The sequence below is a fragment of the Molossus molossus genome, unplaced genomic scaffold (genome assembly GCF_014108415.1).
Source record: "Molossus molossus isolate mMolMol1 unplaced genomic scaffold, mMolMol1.p scaffold_m16_p_13, whole genome shotgun sequence".
NCBI lineage: Eukaryota > Metazoa > Chordata > Mammalia > Chiroptera > Molossidae > Molossus > Molossus molossus.
In genome coordinates this window covers 91665606-91680459 of record NW_023425348.1, presented here as the reverse complement: position 1 = coordinate 91680459, position 14854 = coordinate 91665606, and the positions used below count along the sequence as shown (strand labels likewise).

The window sequence follows — 14854 nt, the reverse complement described above, 5'->3', positions numbered from 1 at the left end:
ACCCAGACATAAGGCTGTGGGTGCTGGGTACTGGCGGCTGGAACAGCCAGAGCCCCTAGGGGATGGGGGTGAGGGGACAAATTAAACCTGCTGTCTACCCACCTGCCACTTCCTACTCCCAACCCGCAGTCTTTTCCCACCACCACTACCACCAGAAATCCCACACGATATTTTCCAAAAAGCCTTTAATTTTTATCTAAGGGACTGGATTCCCAGTCTGGGCTTGGGGTGGAGTGCCTCTCAGGCTGGCTGCTGGTAGGTTCTGTCCTTGGGGAGGGCTCTGAGAAGAGTGTTCCGTCCTTTCTCCTATTGACCTGTGGCTCCTTAAACACAAAGGCAAAGTTAGAGGCCATTGGACTGGGCAGCTCCCCAACCCCCACACCCAAGGACACCTGGGCTGTAGGAGGGGAAGGGCCATTGTCACTGATGATATGGTTTCAAATCGGACTCCTACACTGTGTGACCCTGAGGAGGTAACTTTCTGTCTTTGAGCCTCAGTTCCCTTCTTATGAATTAGGATTCAGAACCCCTGCTCTGCTCCTGGTTGCTCATCCTTTCCCCAGACTTCTAGCACAAGTCGAAGGGGGGCAGGGAGATGGCTGGAGGAGACCCTGTGGGCCCAGAGTGTTGGTGGTGGCACCTCTTCTCCCCACAGCTGGACAGAGCCAGTTAATCGGCCGGCTAGACGGCCTCACCTGGGTTTCCTGGAGGTGCCCTTCAGGTCCCCCTTTCTTGCCTCAGCCAGCAGCTGTTCCTCATCCAGTCCCAGTGCCGACAGCACCTGGGAGAAGCGCCTGGTGACAGTGTGCCGGGCGTTGGCCTGAGGAGAGGGAGTCCCACTGTGTACCAGGGCCACAGGACAAGTGGCCTGATTACTGAGGGGGTGTCAGGGCTTCCAGATGGGCAGCAGCCTGGGGTCCTATCCAGTGAAAAGCTGTGTTCTCGGGGGGAGGCCTCACCTGCATGGCCTGCTGGAACAGGTAGGGCCGGGCCTGCACCCTGTGCTGGATGCCCTGCAGCTCTGCCTGGTACTCGGCAAAGCGCTGTCGCTCCTGGCGCCTGTGGGGAGATGGCCTCTGGGCAGCTGACATGGACAAAACCCATCCCCACTTCTGAGCCACTTGTCTTCACTAAGGACCTTATGTCTGCCCGCCCTTACCTTTACAAAGTCATTTCATTCCCATCCTCACCCTGGCTTCCTCCTGAGGTCAGTGGGGTAGGAATTAGTATTTGCCCCATTTTACCCATGACTCCCCTGAGGCACAAGAGGGTGGAGGGACTTGTCCAAGGTTGCACAGCTGAGATATGAGTGACTGAGCCATGAGCCAGAGTCTCCAGGCTGTGCAACCAGTGCTCACTCATCCTCCTGGCCACCCACAAGAGAGAGGGGCCAGTGCTGGCTTCTGAGCTACTGGGTGTCTGCTCCACAGCTTCTCCCCTCCCCATGTCCTCACCCTGCACCTTCTCACATTGCACCTGTGAGCAGGAGGCTGTCGGCTGTGGCTCTGGGCAAAGCCCTGCACTGGGCTCTGGGCTGCTTTCTTCTCTGTACTATAGCAGGGATTGGATGAGCTTGCCAGCATTTGCTGGGGTTCTTATAAGCAGACAGCTTAGAAAATGGGACAGAGCAACTAAAAAATGTGTTGCACATAAAAGAACACATCCCCTTGCCCTGGACAGTTTGGCTAAGCGGTTAGAGCGTCAGCCTGCGGTCCAGAGAGACCCGGGTTCGATTCCTGCTAGGGGCATGTACTTTGGTTGCAGTCTGTCCCCGGCCCTGGTTGGGTCGTGTGGGTGGCGGCCACTCGATGTGTCCCTTTCACATCAATGTCTCTCTCTCTCTCCCTCTCTTCTTCTTTCTCCCTCCCACTCTATCTGAACAAAAAATGGAAAAATGTCCTTGAGTGAAGATAAAAAAAGAACACATCTCGGAAAGATCAAGGTTCCACTGGAGGAGCACAAATCCATTTACAAAACCCAATTCGTGCACTCGTCGGAAATGTGTCTGCTCGACTAGCTGGGCCTCCTGGCAGGTAGAGGGGCCCTCTGGCCATGTCACACACAGGCCCAGGCATCCTCTGTGAGACACATAAGAGAGGCCCGGGGGTGGGGGCAGAGGACAGCATGGCAACACGTCAGACAGTACAGAAGGGGAGAAGACTCCAACTTGTGCTGGGACCTCCAGCAAGACGGTTGAGCCCTGGAGAAGACTGCCTTGCTGGACCCTTGGCTATGAGCAGGGAGGGAATCTTCCTCCATTCAAGAAAAAGAGACGGCCCTGCTGGTGTGACTCAGTGGTTGAGCATCGACCCATGCACCAAGAGGTCACCGGTTCGATTCCTGGTCAGGGCACATGCCCAGGTTGTGGGCTCGATCCCCACTGGGGGGCATGCAGGAGGCAGCCAATCGATGTTCTCGCTCATCAGCATCTCTATCTCTCTCTCCCCCTCTCCCTTCCTCTCTCTCTAAAACCAATAAAGAAAAATTATTTTAAAAAAGAAAGAAAAAGAGATAGACTTGAAATGTTACTGAAAGAAGGAGTCTTTGCCATTCAAGAGGGAATTGACATCGGTTACGGGGGGCGGGGGTGAGCTGGCATTCGGTCCCTGTCTTGCCCATGACGTCATGAACACTTTCCTGCTTGATTCTGTGAGCTCTGTTAGCACTGAGAGAAAGCATGTGTCTGGGAGCCCGAGTGAAAAAGGCAGTGTGTCAGTGGATGTCAGTCGTGCTCCTCATCGTGGAATGCAAGGAAGGCATGCCTCCGCACCTCCTTCCCGGTCCGGGCGGTCTCCAGGGCAGCCCAGGCGGAGGAGGTCCACAGGCTGTGAGGGCTGAGAGACCCTGTGGGGAAAACCTGCTCCCAAGTAGAAAATAAAAGCTACAGTGGGTTGCAGATTTAATCCCTGGCCCCGGTCAGGGCACATGCTGGAGGCAACCAATTGATGTGTCTTTCACATCCCGTGTTTCTCTTTCTCTCTCCCCACACCCCTACACTCCCTTCCACTCTCTTTAAAAATCAATGGAGAAAACATCCTCAGGTGAGGATTAACAAAAATAAATAAAGTAAAAGGTACATGTTTGAAATATTCCTCTCACCGTCTGCCCCTTGGAGTTTGCAATCTTATGCTTCCTGCCTTAGTGAAAAACAATGAACTTGAGCCCTGGCCAGTTTGGCTCAGCAGTTAGAGCGTCGGCCTGCAGTCCAGAGGGATCCGGGTTTGGTTCCCGCTAAGGGCACGTACCTCGGCTGCAGTTTTTCCCGGGCCCGTAGGTGTTCGATATCCATGGCATCGGTGATCATAATGTTACGTGTTTCACCAGGCAGGGCTTTGGGGGAAGATCCTGGGTTTCGAGCCCTCCGAGGCAGTGTAGCAGGGCGGCTGCTAACTGGCTGCCTGGGTTGGAATCCCAGCTTCGAAGCTCACTTGTTACTTTTGGCAAATTAAGTTCTCTGAGCCTCGGTTTCCTCATCTTTAGACTCATGGGAATGGTGATAATGCCTGCCTCATGGATCTGCTATGAGTCTAAAAGAGATTTTCTTTTAAATATGCATTTGTGGTTTATTTACTTTTTAAAAATGTTTTTATTGGTTTTTTAGAGAGAGAGGGAGAGAGAAATAGAAACATCGACGTGAGAGAGAAACATTGATCGGCTGCCTCCTGCATGCCCCATACTGGGGATCGAGGGCACAACCCAGGCATGTGTCCTGACCAGGAGAACTGGGATCCCTTGGTCCATGGGGACGATGCTCAATCTACTGAGCCACACTGACTAGGCTGTGGTTTATTTTTTTAATGGTGAAAATATAGGAAGAGAAAAAAACAGATGACTCTTTACCAGACTGCAAACAATGGCTGTCCCCAGGAGAGAACCATGGGTGTTGTTCACATTCTACATCAACTATTTTGTAATACCTGACTTTTTATAGTAAGTAAAAAGTTTTTGAAGTCAGAAGAACAAGATTTGAAACTGTAATAAAGCATGTAGAACATTTAACCTGAGCGTTTGACATCTTCAGAGCTTGTTATTTACTGGGTGATCTGGGCCCAGCCCCTTCTTCTGAGCGCCCTTGTCTCTATCTGTGCAGTACAGCAAAGTGGCCGGCCTGCCTGCCCGCCAGGTGGACGATGGCAGTGAGCAAAGGTGAGGGCTGGGTCTGCTGGGTCCTTCTGTCTGACTCAGCACTGCCTCCCTGCCGTGTCCCCACCAGGCCCTCCACAGCCCAGCTTCCTACCTCAGCTCCTCCAGCTTGCGCTGGGTGGCCCCTGGCCCCCGACTCCCTGCAGGTGCATAGGCTGCCAGGCAGCGGGCCACCTGATGCTGGACCCGCTGCTCCCGGGCCTGCCGCTGCTCAGCCTGCTGCCGCTCCTCCTCCTGTTGCTGCTCCCAGGCCTGCAGCAGGCTTCTTGGGTGGGGGGAAGAAGAGGGATGGGAGAAGTCTGTGGGGAACAGGGTGCTCATGGAGGGTCAGGGCCCAGATGGGAGAATATAGGGCTAGGTTAATGCATTTTGTCTTGAGGGACAGGCAGGTGGATGAATCGATAGAAAAAAGAAACAAAATGGTGATGTGATCAATGGATGTATGAAGGAATGGATGGATGGTGTGAGTGGTGGAATAGACAACACCTCGATCGACCTGGAACATTCTTCCCCGAGGTCTCATGGCCAGTTCCTTCTCATCAATCCGATTTTTGCTCAAATGTCAGGGAAAGAGACTCCCTGACCAACCCATCTACCTCTCAGGTATTTTCCTGCTCTAGCTATACACCCTGTTCATTTCTGTATTAATTATCCATGCCAAGTAGAATGTAAGCTTCGTGAAGGCAAAGTTTCTTGTCTGTCTTGATGCATTCACCACCAATGTATCCCCAGCAGCTAGAACAGTACCTAACATAGACAGAAACTCAATATTGGTGAAATCATGCATAACTGAATCATGGTCAGATAGAAAGATGGACAGATAGCCTGACTGGTGGTTGAGCATTGTCCCATGGACTGAGAAGTCCTAGTTCAATTCCTGGTCAGGGCACATGCCTGGGTTGCAGGCTCAATACCCAGGGGCATGCAGGAGGCCGCAAATCGATGTTTCTCTCTCACATCGATGTTTTTATCTCTTTCTCCCTTCCTCTTTCTCTAAAAAAAAAAAAAAAAAAAAAAATCAATAAAAACATATATTAAAAAAAAAAAGATGGCCCTGGCCGGTTTGGCTCAGCGGTTAGAGCATCGGCCTGCGGTCCAGAGAGACCCGGGTTCGGTTTCCGCTAAGGGGCACGTACCTCGTTGCAGTTTGTCCCCGGCCCTGGTTGGGTCAGGCGGGTGGCAACCACTCGATGTGTCCCTTTCATGTTGATGTTTTTCTCTCTCTCTCTTTTCCACTCTGTCTGAACAAAATATTGAAAAATGTCCTCGGGTGAGGATAAAAAAAAAAAAAAAAAGATGGACAGATACACAAAGGGGTAGCTGCAGTCCTGTGTAGGAAACCAGAAAGGCCGCGATGAATAATATTGGGCACCTGACCTCAGGCTGTACACGGGGATGGACAGACAGCCCAGGGCAATGTGGTGTGGCTAGAGCGATGATGGAGGCAAGTACAGAGGAGAAATTCCTGGAAGGGCCCTTGACTTAAGAGTTGAAATGTGCCTCTGAGTCAGCTGGGCAGATGAGGGAGGGGGTAGTCCCAGGAGAGGAGGAGGGAGAGCATGGGGCATTCCGGCCACTCTGACCAGCTGGCATGAGTGACAGAAGCCTCCTTACCAAGGAATCTGGGCTTTTCCCCAAAGGCACAGGGAAACATGAAAGGTGACAGGGTAAGAATTGAGAGGTGCTATCAGAATGCTGAATGGTTGCTCACCTACCACCTCTAATCAGTCACTAAGGCCGACTGACAGCCTCCAAATGGACCCCCCTCTCTCCACTCCCATGGCTACCTGTTTGAGGTCCTATCATCCTTCACCTAGACAATGCCAAGAGCCCTCCAGCCCCCACCCAGTCTTCCCTCTCTGTTCCCACTGTCTCTTGTTGAAGCCCCAGTTACGGCAGTTATCTAACTCTACTGCCGTTGTTGCTGCTTTGCCCATCTGTCTCCTTTTCCAGCAGACCTTGAACTTATTGGGTCTGGACCAAGCTGGGTTTTTTATTATTATTACTTTTTATCTTTATTGGTCTTTAAAGAAAGAGAGATAGAAACATTGATGAGAGAGAACATCGACTGGCCACCTCCAGTGCCCCCCGACTGGGCATTTGGCCCACAACCTGGGCATGTGCCCTGACTGGGAATTGAACTGGTGACCTTTTGGTGCAAGGGTCAATGCTCATCCACTGAGCCACACCGACCGGGCTGGACCAAGCTTCTTAAATCTTTATATCCTGAGGACACATGAGGATATGCCCAATATATATTCATTAATCACTTAGTTAATAAATTATGGATGGATAGAAGATGGGAAGTGAATGAAAAGTTGCTTGTGTCAATAGACAGTTGGCCAAGCAGATAGACAGAGAGATGGATGGATGGATCAATAGATGATTGGATGATCAGAAGACTGGTGAACGGATAAAGGAAGGAAAAACTGAAAGAATGAATGACTAAGTGTCTCTTGGAGAACTGGCTCCTTCTCTAGTCCCTGCCCTTGGCTCCCACCCTCCTTCTTCCACCTTACCTGGTGGCCTCCTGTCGTTTGTGGAAGGTGCGGTTAGGGAAGTTGGCAGACTGGAGTGCCTCATTATTACCCAGGTCCTTCCTACTCCTGTTGGAGGCCTGGGCAGCAGCCCGCAAAGCCTTCCAGGGATGTTTCTGGGGGCCTATCCACAGTGAGAGATTTAGGGACTGCCCTCTCTCCTGGCCCATTGGGCAATCCCACCCAGCACCTGGAGCACAGACCGGCCCTGTCTGAACTCTTGGCCCAGGTCACGGGCTCCCCAACTTCTCTCCCCGTTGTGTAACCTCCCAGGGAATCCAGGCATTGAGCCCCACACTCACCACAATCCAAGTTTTGCTGTAACTGTCTCTGCAGCTTCCCCAGGTCCCACGGCCCCTCTGGCTCCGTGGCCCTTGCCTTCCTCCTCTGTGGTTTTTGGGGGTGGTTGGAGCTGGGATTGTTCCCTTGGCACTGCAGTTCACCCTCCTCGGAGGCCTTTTCGCTGGAATTCCGCCCTTTTCTCCGAGAACCTGCCTTCCTTCTGTGGGGGGCCCTGTGTTTCTCCTCCTCAACCTCCTCTGCCTCCCCTGCAAACCATTCCTCCCCCAAGATCGGCCCCCTCCTAGGGAGCTGGAGCAGATCCCCAGGGCTCAGAGCCCTCTCCGCCTCCTCGGCACCCGAGGCTTGCAGCTCAGCAGCCTCCTCAGACTCCGATCCTGATCCTGACCTTTTCCCAGGTGGCTGGAGGCCACGCTCCCTGGGCAGCTCCAGCTCCTGCTCCTCCCCTTCACTAGAAGGGATGGAGATGCAGCCCCAGGCCCTGAACTGCTGTCTCCTCTCCAGGTTTTGCAACTTCATCTTCCAGCAAAAGTCACGGGCCTCCAGGAAGTTGGCTGTGGACTTACGGCTGGACTTGTGCTGGGGTACCGCTGGGGTCAAGGGCAGGGCCCCGTGGCCAGGGGTGGAGGGAGAGCCAGGCAGCTGAAGCGGAGCCTGGCCACCTGTGATGACGCTTTCCCAAGCCCATTGGAAAGGGAAAGAGGGCTTCCGAGGAGAGGGAAGGAGACTGAGGAGGGAGAGGGCAGGGGGCAGAGGTCAGGGTTAGGGGGCTGGCCCCCAGCGGGGCCTGCTGCCATCCCCCCCAGGCCTTCCCACCGCTGCTTACTCCTCAGCCTCAGCAGAGCCATGCCCTTTCTTGTTCCTGCCCCTGGGTGTCCGGTCCTTCTTTGCCTTCTGCCCTGTGCTTTGAGATCTCTGCCTCTGGCTCCGAATTACACTATTACCACTCCCAAGACTCCCCTAGGCAAAGACAGGAGAGAAGGCCCAGCTCCTAGACCCCTTCACACCTCCACCAGGGGGCCCTCCACTTCTCTGCACCTTGGCTGGCCCCTGAAACAGACTGATGGCTACTTCCATTCATAATATTAAAATAGCAACAGCTTAGGATATGCTCAGGACTTTTACCCATGAACTCATTTAACCTTCCCAAGGATGCCGTGAGGTAGATAATCATGCAGATGAGAACACTGAGGCTCAGAGAGGTAAAATTATCTGACCAAGGTCACACAGCCAGTAAATGGAGCCAGGACCTCAACATGTGGAGTCTGTCCCCAGAGCCCAGATTTGTCACTACTACACTATGCTGCTTCTGGGCCCTGGACAGTAATGCTGAACGCCCCATAGGGCCCCGGACTTGCTAAGCCAAGGCAGAAGAAACTCACTACCTTTCCCCAAACCTGCTCCTCTCGCAGTGTTCCCTAAATCGCTCCATCCGGAGCCTGGGAGTCATCCTGCCCATCCGCATAGACCTCCCTCTGGTCCCTTCCCGCTTCGCCTCGAGCCTCCCTGACTCTCACCTGGGCCTCAGCTTCAGTCTCAAAGTCCTCCCTCACCTCATCGTGGCCTCCCCTGACCCCAGGTAACCAGCCTGCCTCTGGGCAGTTGGAAGCCCCTGGTGGGGCCTCCCTCACCTGCTCAGCCAGGGGGATGCCTGACAGAAGCTTGAGCAGCCCTGTGGCCATCCCTGGAGTCTGGAGCCCGGGGTCCTGCCCTGCTCTCACCGACCTGGTTCTGACCAACTGTTGGTGGGTGTTTAGCAGATTGGTGTCCTGCTCCATCCCCCACCCCCATCTGCCAGCCTTGGAACAGTCCTCTCCACCATCTCTATGGCAACCAGTCCTCAGCCAGCTCTCAGCCAGGGCTCTGGCAAACAGTAGGCAAAGGGTCAGCCAGGGTATGTGAGGCCAACTTCCTTCCCAAAGGGAGAGTTCGGCAGGATGCTGAGGAATAGTCCAAGCCTAGGAGTTCGGAAACCCAGGGCCAAGTCCTGCCTCTGCAGGCCTCATAGGTGACCTGGTGTGAGTCCCCTGCCTTTGCTTGGCCTGTGTTTACTCAGCCATCTGGAAGGACCCTGGCACTCCGTGAAGAAGGCCAGGCGGCACCTGAGGCCGGCCCTCTCACTCTGCCTGGCTCCGGGGCTGCCCCACCCTGGCTGAGGCCTATGGGAGCCAAACTGAACTCACAAGATCTGTTCAAACCACTTGCTCTCCCAGGCCCTGGCAGGGTGGGAAGGGCCCAGAAGCTAACTGCCATGTCCAGGAGCGAGGCAGCAGGCAAACCGGAGCCCAGAGGAAGCTCTGGAGGGAGTTAGAGCATCTAAATCTTATCTCAAACTTCTAAGCAGCACCCAAAGGCCTTGATATGGTAAATCCCTATAGGACACCTGGCGCTGACCATCACCAGCAGCATAGGGACATGGTGCCAACTTGAGGCCCTGGAGTGGCCTCTCACCAGCTCTGTGACCTTGGGCAAGTCACTTCTTCCCCTCTGCAAAACTGCCCACCCCATAGGTTTGTTGCAAGAATTCAATGAAATCACAAAGGCAATGCACTCAGTAAACATCTGCTTTTACCACTGTAACAATAACCAGCTGTTACCGGGAGGCAGGGACATAACGGGCGAGAGCACAAAGGAGTTCGAGTCCCAGCCCCTGTACTTGTTGTGCCTTCTCACAGCCGGTTCCGCCGAGGGAGGTGGGGCTGGTGATAACTGTACCTACCTCCTGGGGCCGCCGCGAGGACTAAATCCGACTGTACACGGATCCACACAGAACATTCCCACAGCTCCGAACTGCTATGGGAGTGTCGTTCATTAGCTAACCACGCAGCCCAGCGAGATGGATTATGGAAGTAAATCCCAGCAGATGCCCCAGACGCTAGGGCCTAGAGGCATGTCTTTCTCAGCCCTCTGTGCCTGTGGCCCCTCTTCTGCTCTCGGACTGCGTCCCAGTATCATCCCAGTTAACATCTCTGCGATGAGCACAACCAACCGAGAGCCTGAACACCGCTGCCAGAGAGGATCCATTGTCACTCGAAACAGGAAACTGTTCTTTCCGGTGGTCACCCCATCCCCCATCCCCCTCCTCTGCTGAGTGTCGCCCACTGGACCCCAGGTGGAAGGCACAGGTGTTTCATTTTCAGAGAACAAGCCCCTGGCAGACCCCAACCCAACTGATTTCCTAGATGAAGTCCGGGCCACTTCCTTCCTTAGCGGAGGATTGGTCTGGGCTTCTCAGGTCAACATTTTCATAAGGGGCATCCAGACCTCTCATCTAGCTACACTCATTTCTCAAGTGAGCTCATTCAATCTGACAGCCTTAAAAACCATCTGCTACCCCCAAGTTTGCATGTCTCAGCCCTGACCTTTCCCACGAAGTCAGACTCAGATCCAGCGGTGGCAGCCTCCTACATCTTGTGTACAATGTGCCTTCAGAGTGCATCCGTTTCTCTTGTGCTTGATTTAATCACGTTTCGCACAGGAACGTGCTGTACGGGCTAGGAGCCTGGAAGAGTAGGCTCTACCACCAAGCCCAGGTGAGAAGCAGACTGCCACCTCAGTCTGTGTAAGTGCACCCTGAGGTCCCAACGACAAAATCACCCAGTGAAGCATTTCTCAGAACATATCCCCGTCGTTCAGTGAGGCCTGACTGTATATATTTCTCAACATAAGCGAGATCATACTTTTTCTGCTTAGTAGTATGTTCTGCTCAGTTTTCCATGTCAGTACATGCACTCATTGAGTGTTATAGTCTGACCAACATAGTGTACTAAACCTATCCCCTCCCATCAAATACGCACATGGCTTCCGCCAGCTTCCCTCCCTCAGACCTTGCAGCAGTGACAGCCTCGTAAATGAGCTCTTGCACATGGGTGCTTCTGAAACGTAAGTTCCTATGAGCAAATTTGCTGGCTCTAAGCAATATACCTTTTTAAAAAAATCTTCACCCAAGAGTATGTTTATTGATTTTAGAGAGAAACATTGATGTGAGAGAAACACTAATTGGTTGGAGATCAAACACGAAACCTAGGGATGTGCCCTGACCGGGAATCAAACCTGCAACCCTTTTGGTGTACGGGATGATTCTCCAACCAGCTGAGCCACCCTGTCGGGGCAGCACTATACCTTTTGATAATGCCCAATTGCTTCCTCCAGATGCTCAATCAATATAGATTTCTTTTTTCTTTTTATCGTCACTTGAGGACATTTTTCCATTTTTTTGTTCAGGTAGAGCAGGAGGAAGAGAGATGAACAGAGAGAGAGAGAGAAACATCGATATGAAAGGGACACATCGAGTGGCTGCCACCCGCATGACCTACCAGGGCCGGGGACAAACTGCAACCGAGGTACGTGCCCTTAGTGGGAACCAAACCCGGTTCTCTCTGAACCGCAGGCCGACACTCTAACCACTGAACCAAACCAGCCAGGGCTCAATCAATATTATAATTTTTAAAAATTGTTGTTAAGCCCGGCCGGTGTGGCTCAGTGGTTGAGTGTTGACCAGTGCGCCAAGAGGTCACCGGTTCAATTCCCGGTCAGGGCACATGCCCAGGTTGTGGGCTACATCCCCAGTGGGGTGCATGCAGGAAGCAGCCAATCTATGTTCTCTCTCATCAATGTTTCTCTTTCTCTCTCTCTCTCTCTCTCTCTCTCTCTCTCTCAAATCAATAAAGAGAAAAAAAAATTTTTTTAATTGTTGTTACCTGCCCAGCCAGTGTGGCTCAGTGGTTGAGCATCGTCCCATGTACTGAGAGGTCCCGGTTCGATTCCTGGTTAGGGCACATGTCCCTGTTGGGGGACATGTGGGAGGTGGCCAATTGATGTTCTCTCTCATCGATGTTTCTATCTCTCTCCCTCTCCCTTCCTCTCTTTCTAAAATCAATAAAGAAAAAAAAATTTATAAAGAACCTTTTAAAAAAAAATTGCTGTTAACCTGATAAATGAAAAAACATTATCTCATTGCTATAACTTGCATTCCCTTCATTACCTGTGAGATTAGTTAGTGTATTTTCATGTCTTTCTGGGCCACTCGTGCTTCCTCTGTGAATTGCCTGTTTGTGTGCTTTGCACACTTCTTGGATCCTTGGGAGCAAAGAGCTAAGTTTATTGTATTCTTTATTTCACAGTGTGAAGAATCGTCAGTGAATGCAAGGCCATCCTCTCCTTTTGGTTTAGTTTTTGCCTACTTTAGCTTTGACCCCCACCCCCACCCCCATCACCATCCCACTCACATGTGAACGGATCCTCATCTAATATCACATTTGTGGTTTCCGTTTATATAAGGGTATTATGCTATCGATCTCATCTTTGTTCCTTACTCTTTTCTTTGAACATTGTGGTTTTTTAATTTATTGATTTGAGAGAGAGAGCAAGGGAGGGAGGGAGAGAGAGAAAAAAAAAAAATCAATTTGTTGTTCCACTTATTTATGTATTCATTGGTTGATTACTGTATGTGCCCTGACTGGGAATCAAACCCACAACCTTGGTGTATCACAACAACACTCTAACCAACTGAGCTACCTGGCCAAGGCTGAACATTGTGTTTCTATTTATTTATTATTTTTTAATCTTTTTTTCTTTATTAATTTTAGAGAGAGAGCTAGAAACATCAATGAGAGAGAACATCCACTGGCCGCCTCCTGCATGCCCCCCACTGGCCCACAACCTGGGCATGTGCCCTGACCAGGAATTGAACCAGTGACTTCTTGGTGTATGGGTCGATGCTCAACCACTGAGCCACACTGGCCAGGCTGACCATTGTGTTTTTATTTATTTATTTATTTTTATCCTCACCCGAGGATATTTTTTCTATTTTTCGTTCAGGTAGAGTGGGAGGGAGAGAGAGGAAGAGAGAGAGAGAGAAACAATGAAGCAAAAGGAACACATTTAGTGGTTGCCACCTGCACAACCCAACCAGGGCCGGGAACAAACTGCAACCGAGGTACATGCCCTTCGCGGGAACCGAACCCAGGTCTCTCTAGACCGCATGCTGACGCTCTAACCGGCCAGGGCGAACACTGTGTTTTTAAAAGCTACCTGTTGCCCTGGCCAATTTGGCTCAGTAGTTAGAGCATTGGCTCACGGAATGGAGAGTCCTGGGTTTGATTCCCTCTGGGGGCATGTACGTTGGCTGCAGTTTGTCCCCTTGCCCCGGTTGAGGTTGTGTGGTTGGCAACCACTCAATATGTCTCTCTCAGATGGATTTTTCTCTCTCTCTCTTCCTCCCTCTCTCCCTCCCTGTCTCCCTCCCCGTCTCCCTCCCCCTCTGTCTGAAGATAAATGCAAAAGTGTCCTCAGGTGAGGATAAATAAATAAATAAATGAAAGCTACCTGTTGATTCTGATTGTTGCTTAGTGCTCCGTAGTGCGCCTCCATTACACTTTACTAAGCCATTTTCCTAAGGATGGATGCCAAGATTGCCCCACCTCCTGGTTCCACAAAGGGCACTGCAGTCAACGCCCTTGAATATGCCTCTTTGTACACCTGCACGAGAGCTTCTGTGGGTGATTTACCAAGGATTGAGTGTGCAGGCTCTTGAAACAAACGTAGCCTCATTTCCAACTGTGTGAGAGAGAGAGAGAGAGAGAGAGAGAGGCTTGATAGTTTACATGTCTAAAGGGGTGACCAGGGAGTTGCATCTGCCCACACTCTCACCACACGAGGTATAATCCACCTTAGGAGTTTTTACTCACCTGGTGGTTATGAAGTGATATCTCACTTAAATTTTAACTGAAGTGCACGGACTACTCCTTTGAGCACACCTTCATTAATTCTTTTTGCCATTTGGGCCAATCCTTATGTGAGTTGGTTGTTTATATTCTTGCCCATTTCTCTGTCGTTTTCTCGTCTTTTCCAATTAACTCGCAGGAGTTCTTTATTCGCTAGATCGCAACCACTTGCCTGCCAACATTCTCTCTGAGGGCCTTGTGGAAGAGAGATCCTTAATATTGACATAGCTCTAAAATGTTGTGAATACAGGTTTGTGTTTTAGATGTACTCGGTCCTTTCCCATCCCTAGGTGGGCACCCTCCTATCATTTATTTCATGAGATCATGGTTTAACATCTGTGTTCAGAGTGAAATGCTTCATACTTTCCTTCTCTGCTACTATCCTTATCTGGTTTGAGAGTCATATGAGGAACTGAGCCGCTTTCTCCCATTCTCCGTGTCCTGGGACAACTTGTACAAGATAAGGACCGTCTGTTCCTGGAGTCTGGTGGAACTTCCCTGTAAGAGTGTCTCCATCAGGGCTTTGCACGTTGGCAGCTTAGAGGATCATTTTATTCAGTGGTTATTGATCTGATGAAGTTTTTATATTTTAGGGCCAATTTTGGCATTTCATATTTTTCTGGGAAGGCATTCACTTTGATTGAATGTTTATATTTACTAACATGCAATTGCCAAATACTCTTTGATAGTTTTATATTTGAACTACTGTGGGGCTCAGTGGTCACCGGGACCCGGGGGCCGTGGAAAGGACCGGATCCGCGGAAGCAGGGGGAAAGTGGGGCGGGCTGTTGGAAGCTGCAGCTGGGCTTCAGAACAGAAAGGATATGAAGCTCCTGAGCTGCTGAGTTGCTGCTGGCAAGATCCACACTTTAAAGAAAATGGAAAAAAGCCATTTGCCACTCTGGAAACCCCGGGTCCACCTCAAGAGTCTAAAGGGGTGGAGGAGGGATTCTGAAAGGGGAATTTCGCCATGAGATGGATTTTGAAGGCCCTGGTGTCACACTGAGCTCAGCACTCTCGTCAGGGGTGGGTAGGGGGCTGCCTTCTGATCCCAAGTCTGGGAAAAGTGCTTTAGGGGCCGCTTCTAGGGCTGGAGACCAGCTTCCCAAAGTGGCAGCTCAGTGGGTCAGGGGCACAAGCCCTCAGAAA

General features: G+C 51.4%; 1 protein-coding gene across 1 annotated transcript; it reads right to left on the bottom strand.

The window, feature by feature from the left end:
• Window positions 1-194: 194 nt before the first annotated feature.
• LOC118628502 (testis specific 10 interacting protein) lies at window positions 195-8662 on the bottom strand. Its single transcript, XM_036259493.1, has 8 exons — window positions 8612-8662; window positions 7807-7940; window positions 6983-7707; window positions 6663-6804; window positions 4238-4408; window positions 960-1059; window positions 696-820; window positions 195-323 (listed from the first exon to the last, which is right to left on the bottom strand). The coding sequence occupies exons 1-8, from the start codon at window positions 8660-8662 to the stop codon at window positions 197-199; spliced, it is 1575 nt and encodes a 524-aa protein (XP_036115386.1). The 3' UTR covers window positions 195-196.
• Between the last annotated feature and the right edge of the window lie 6192 nt (window positions 8663-14854).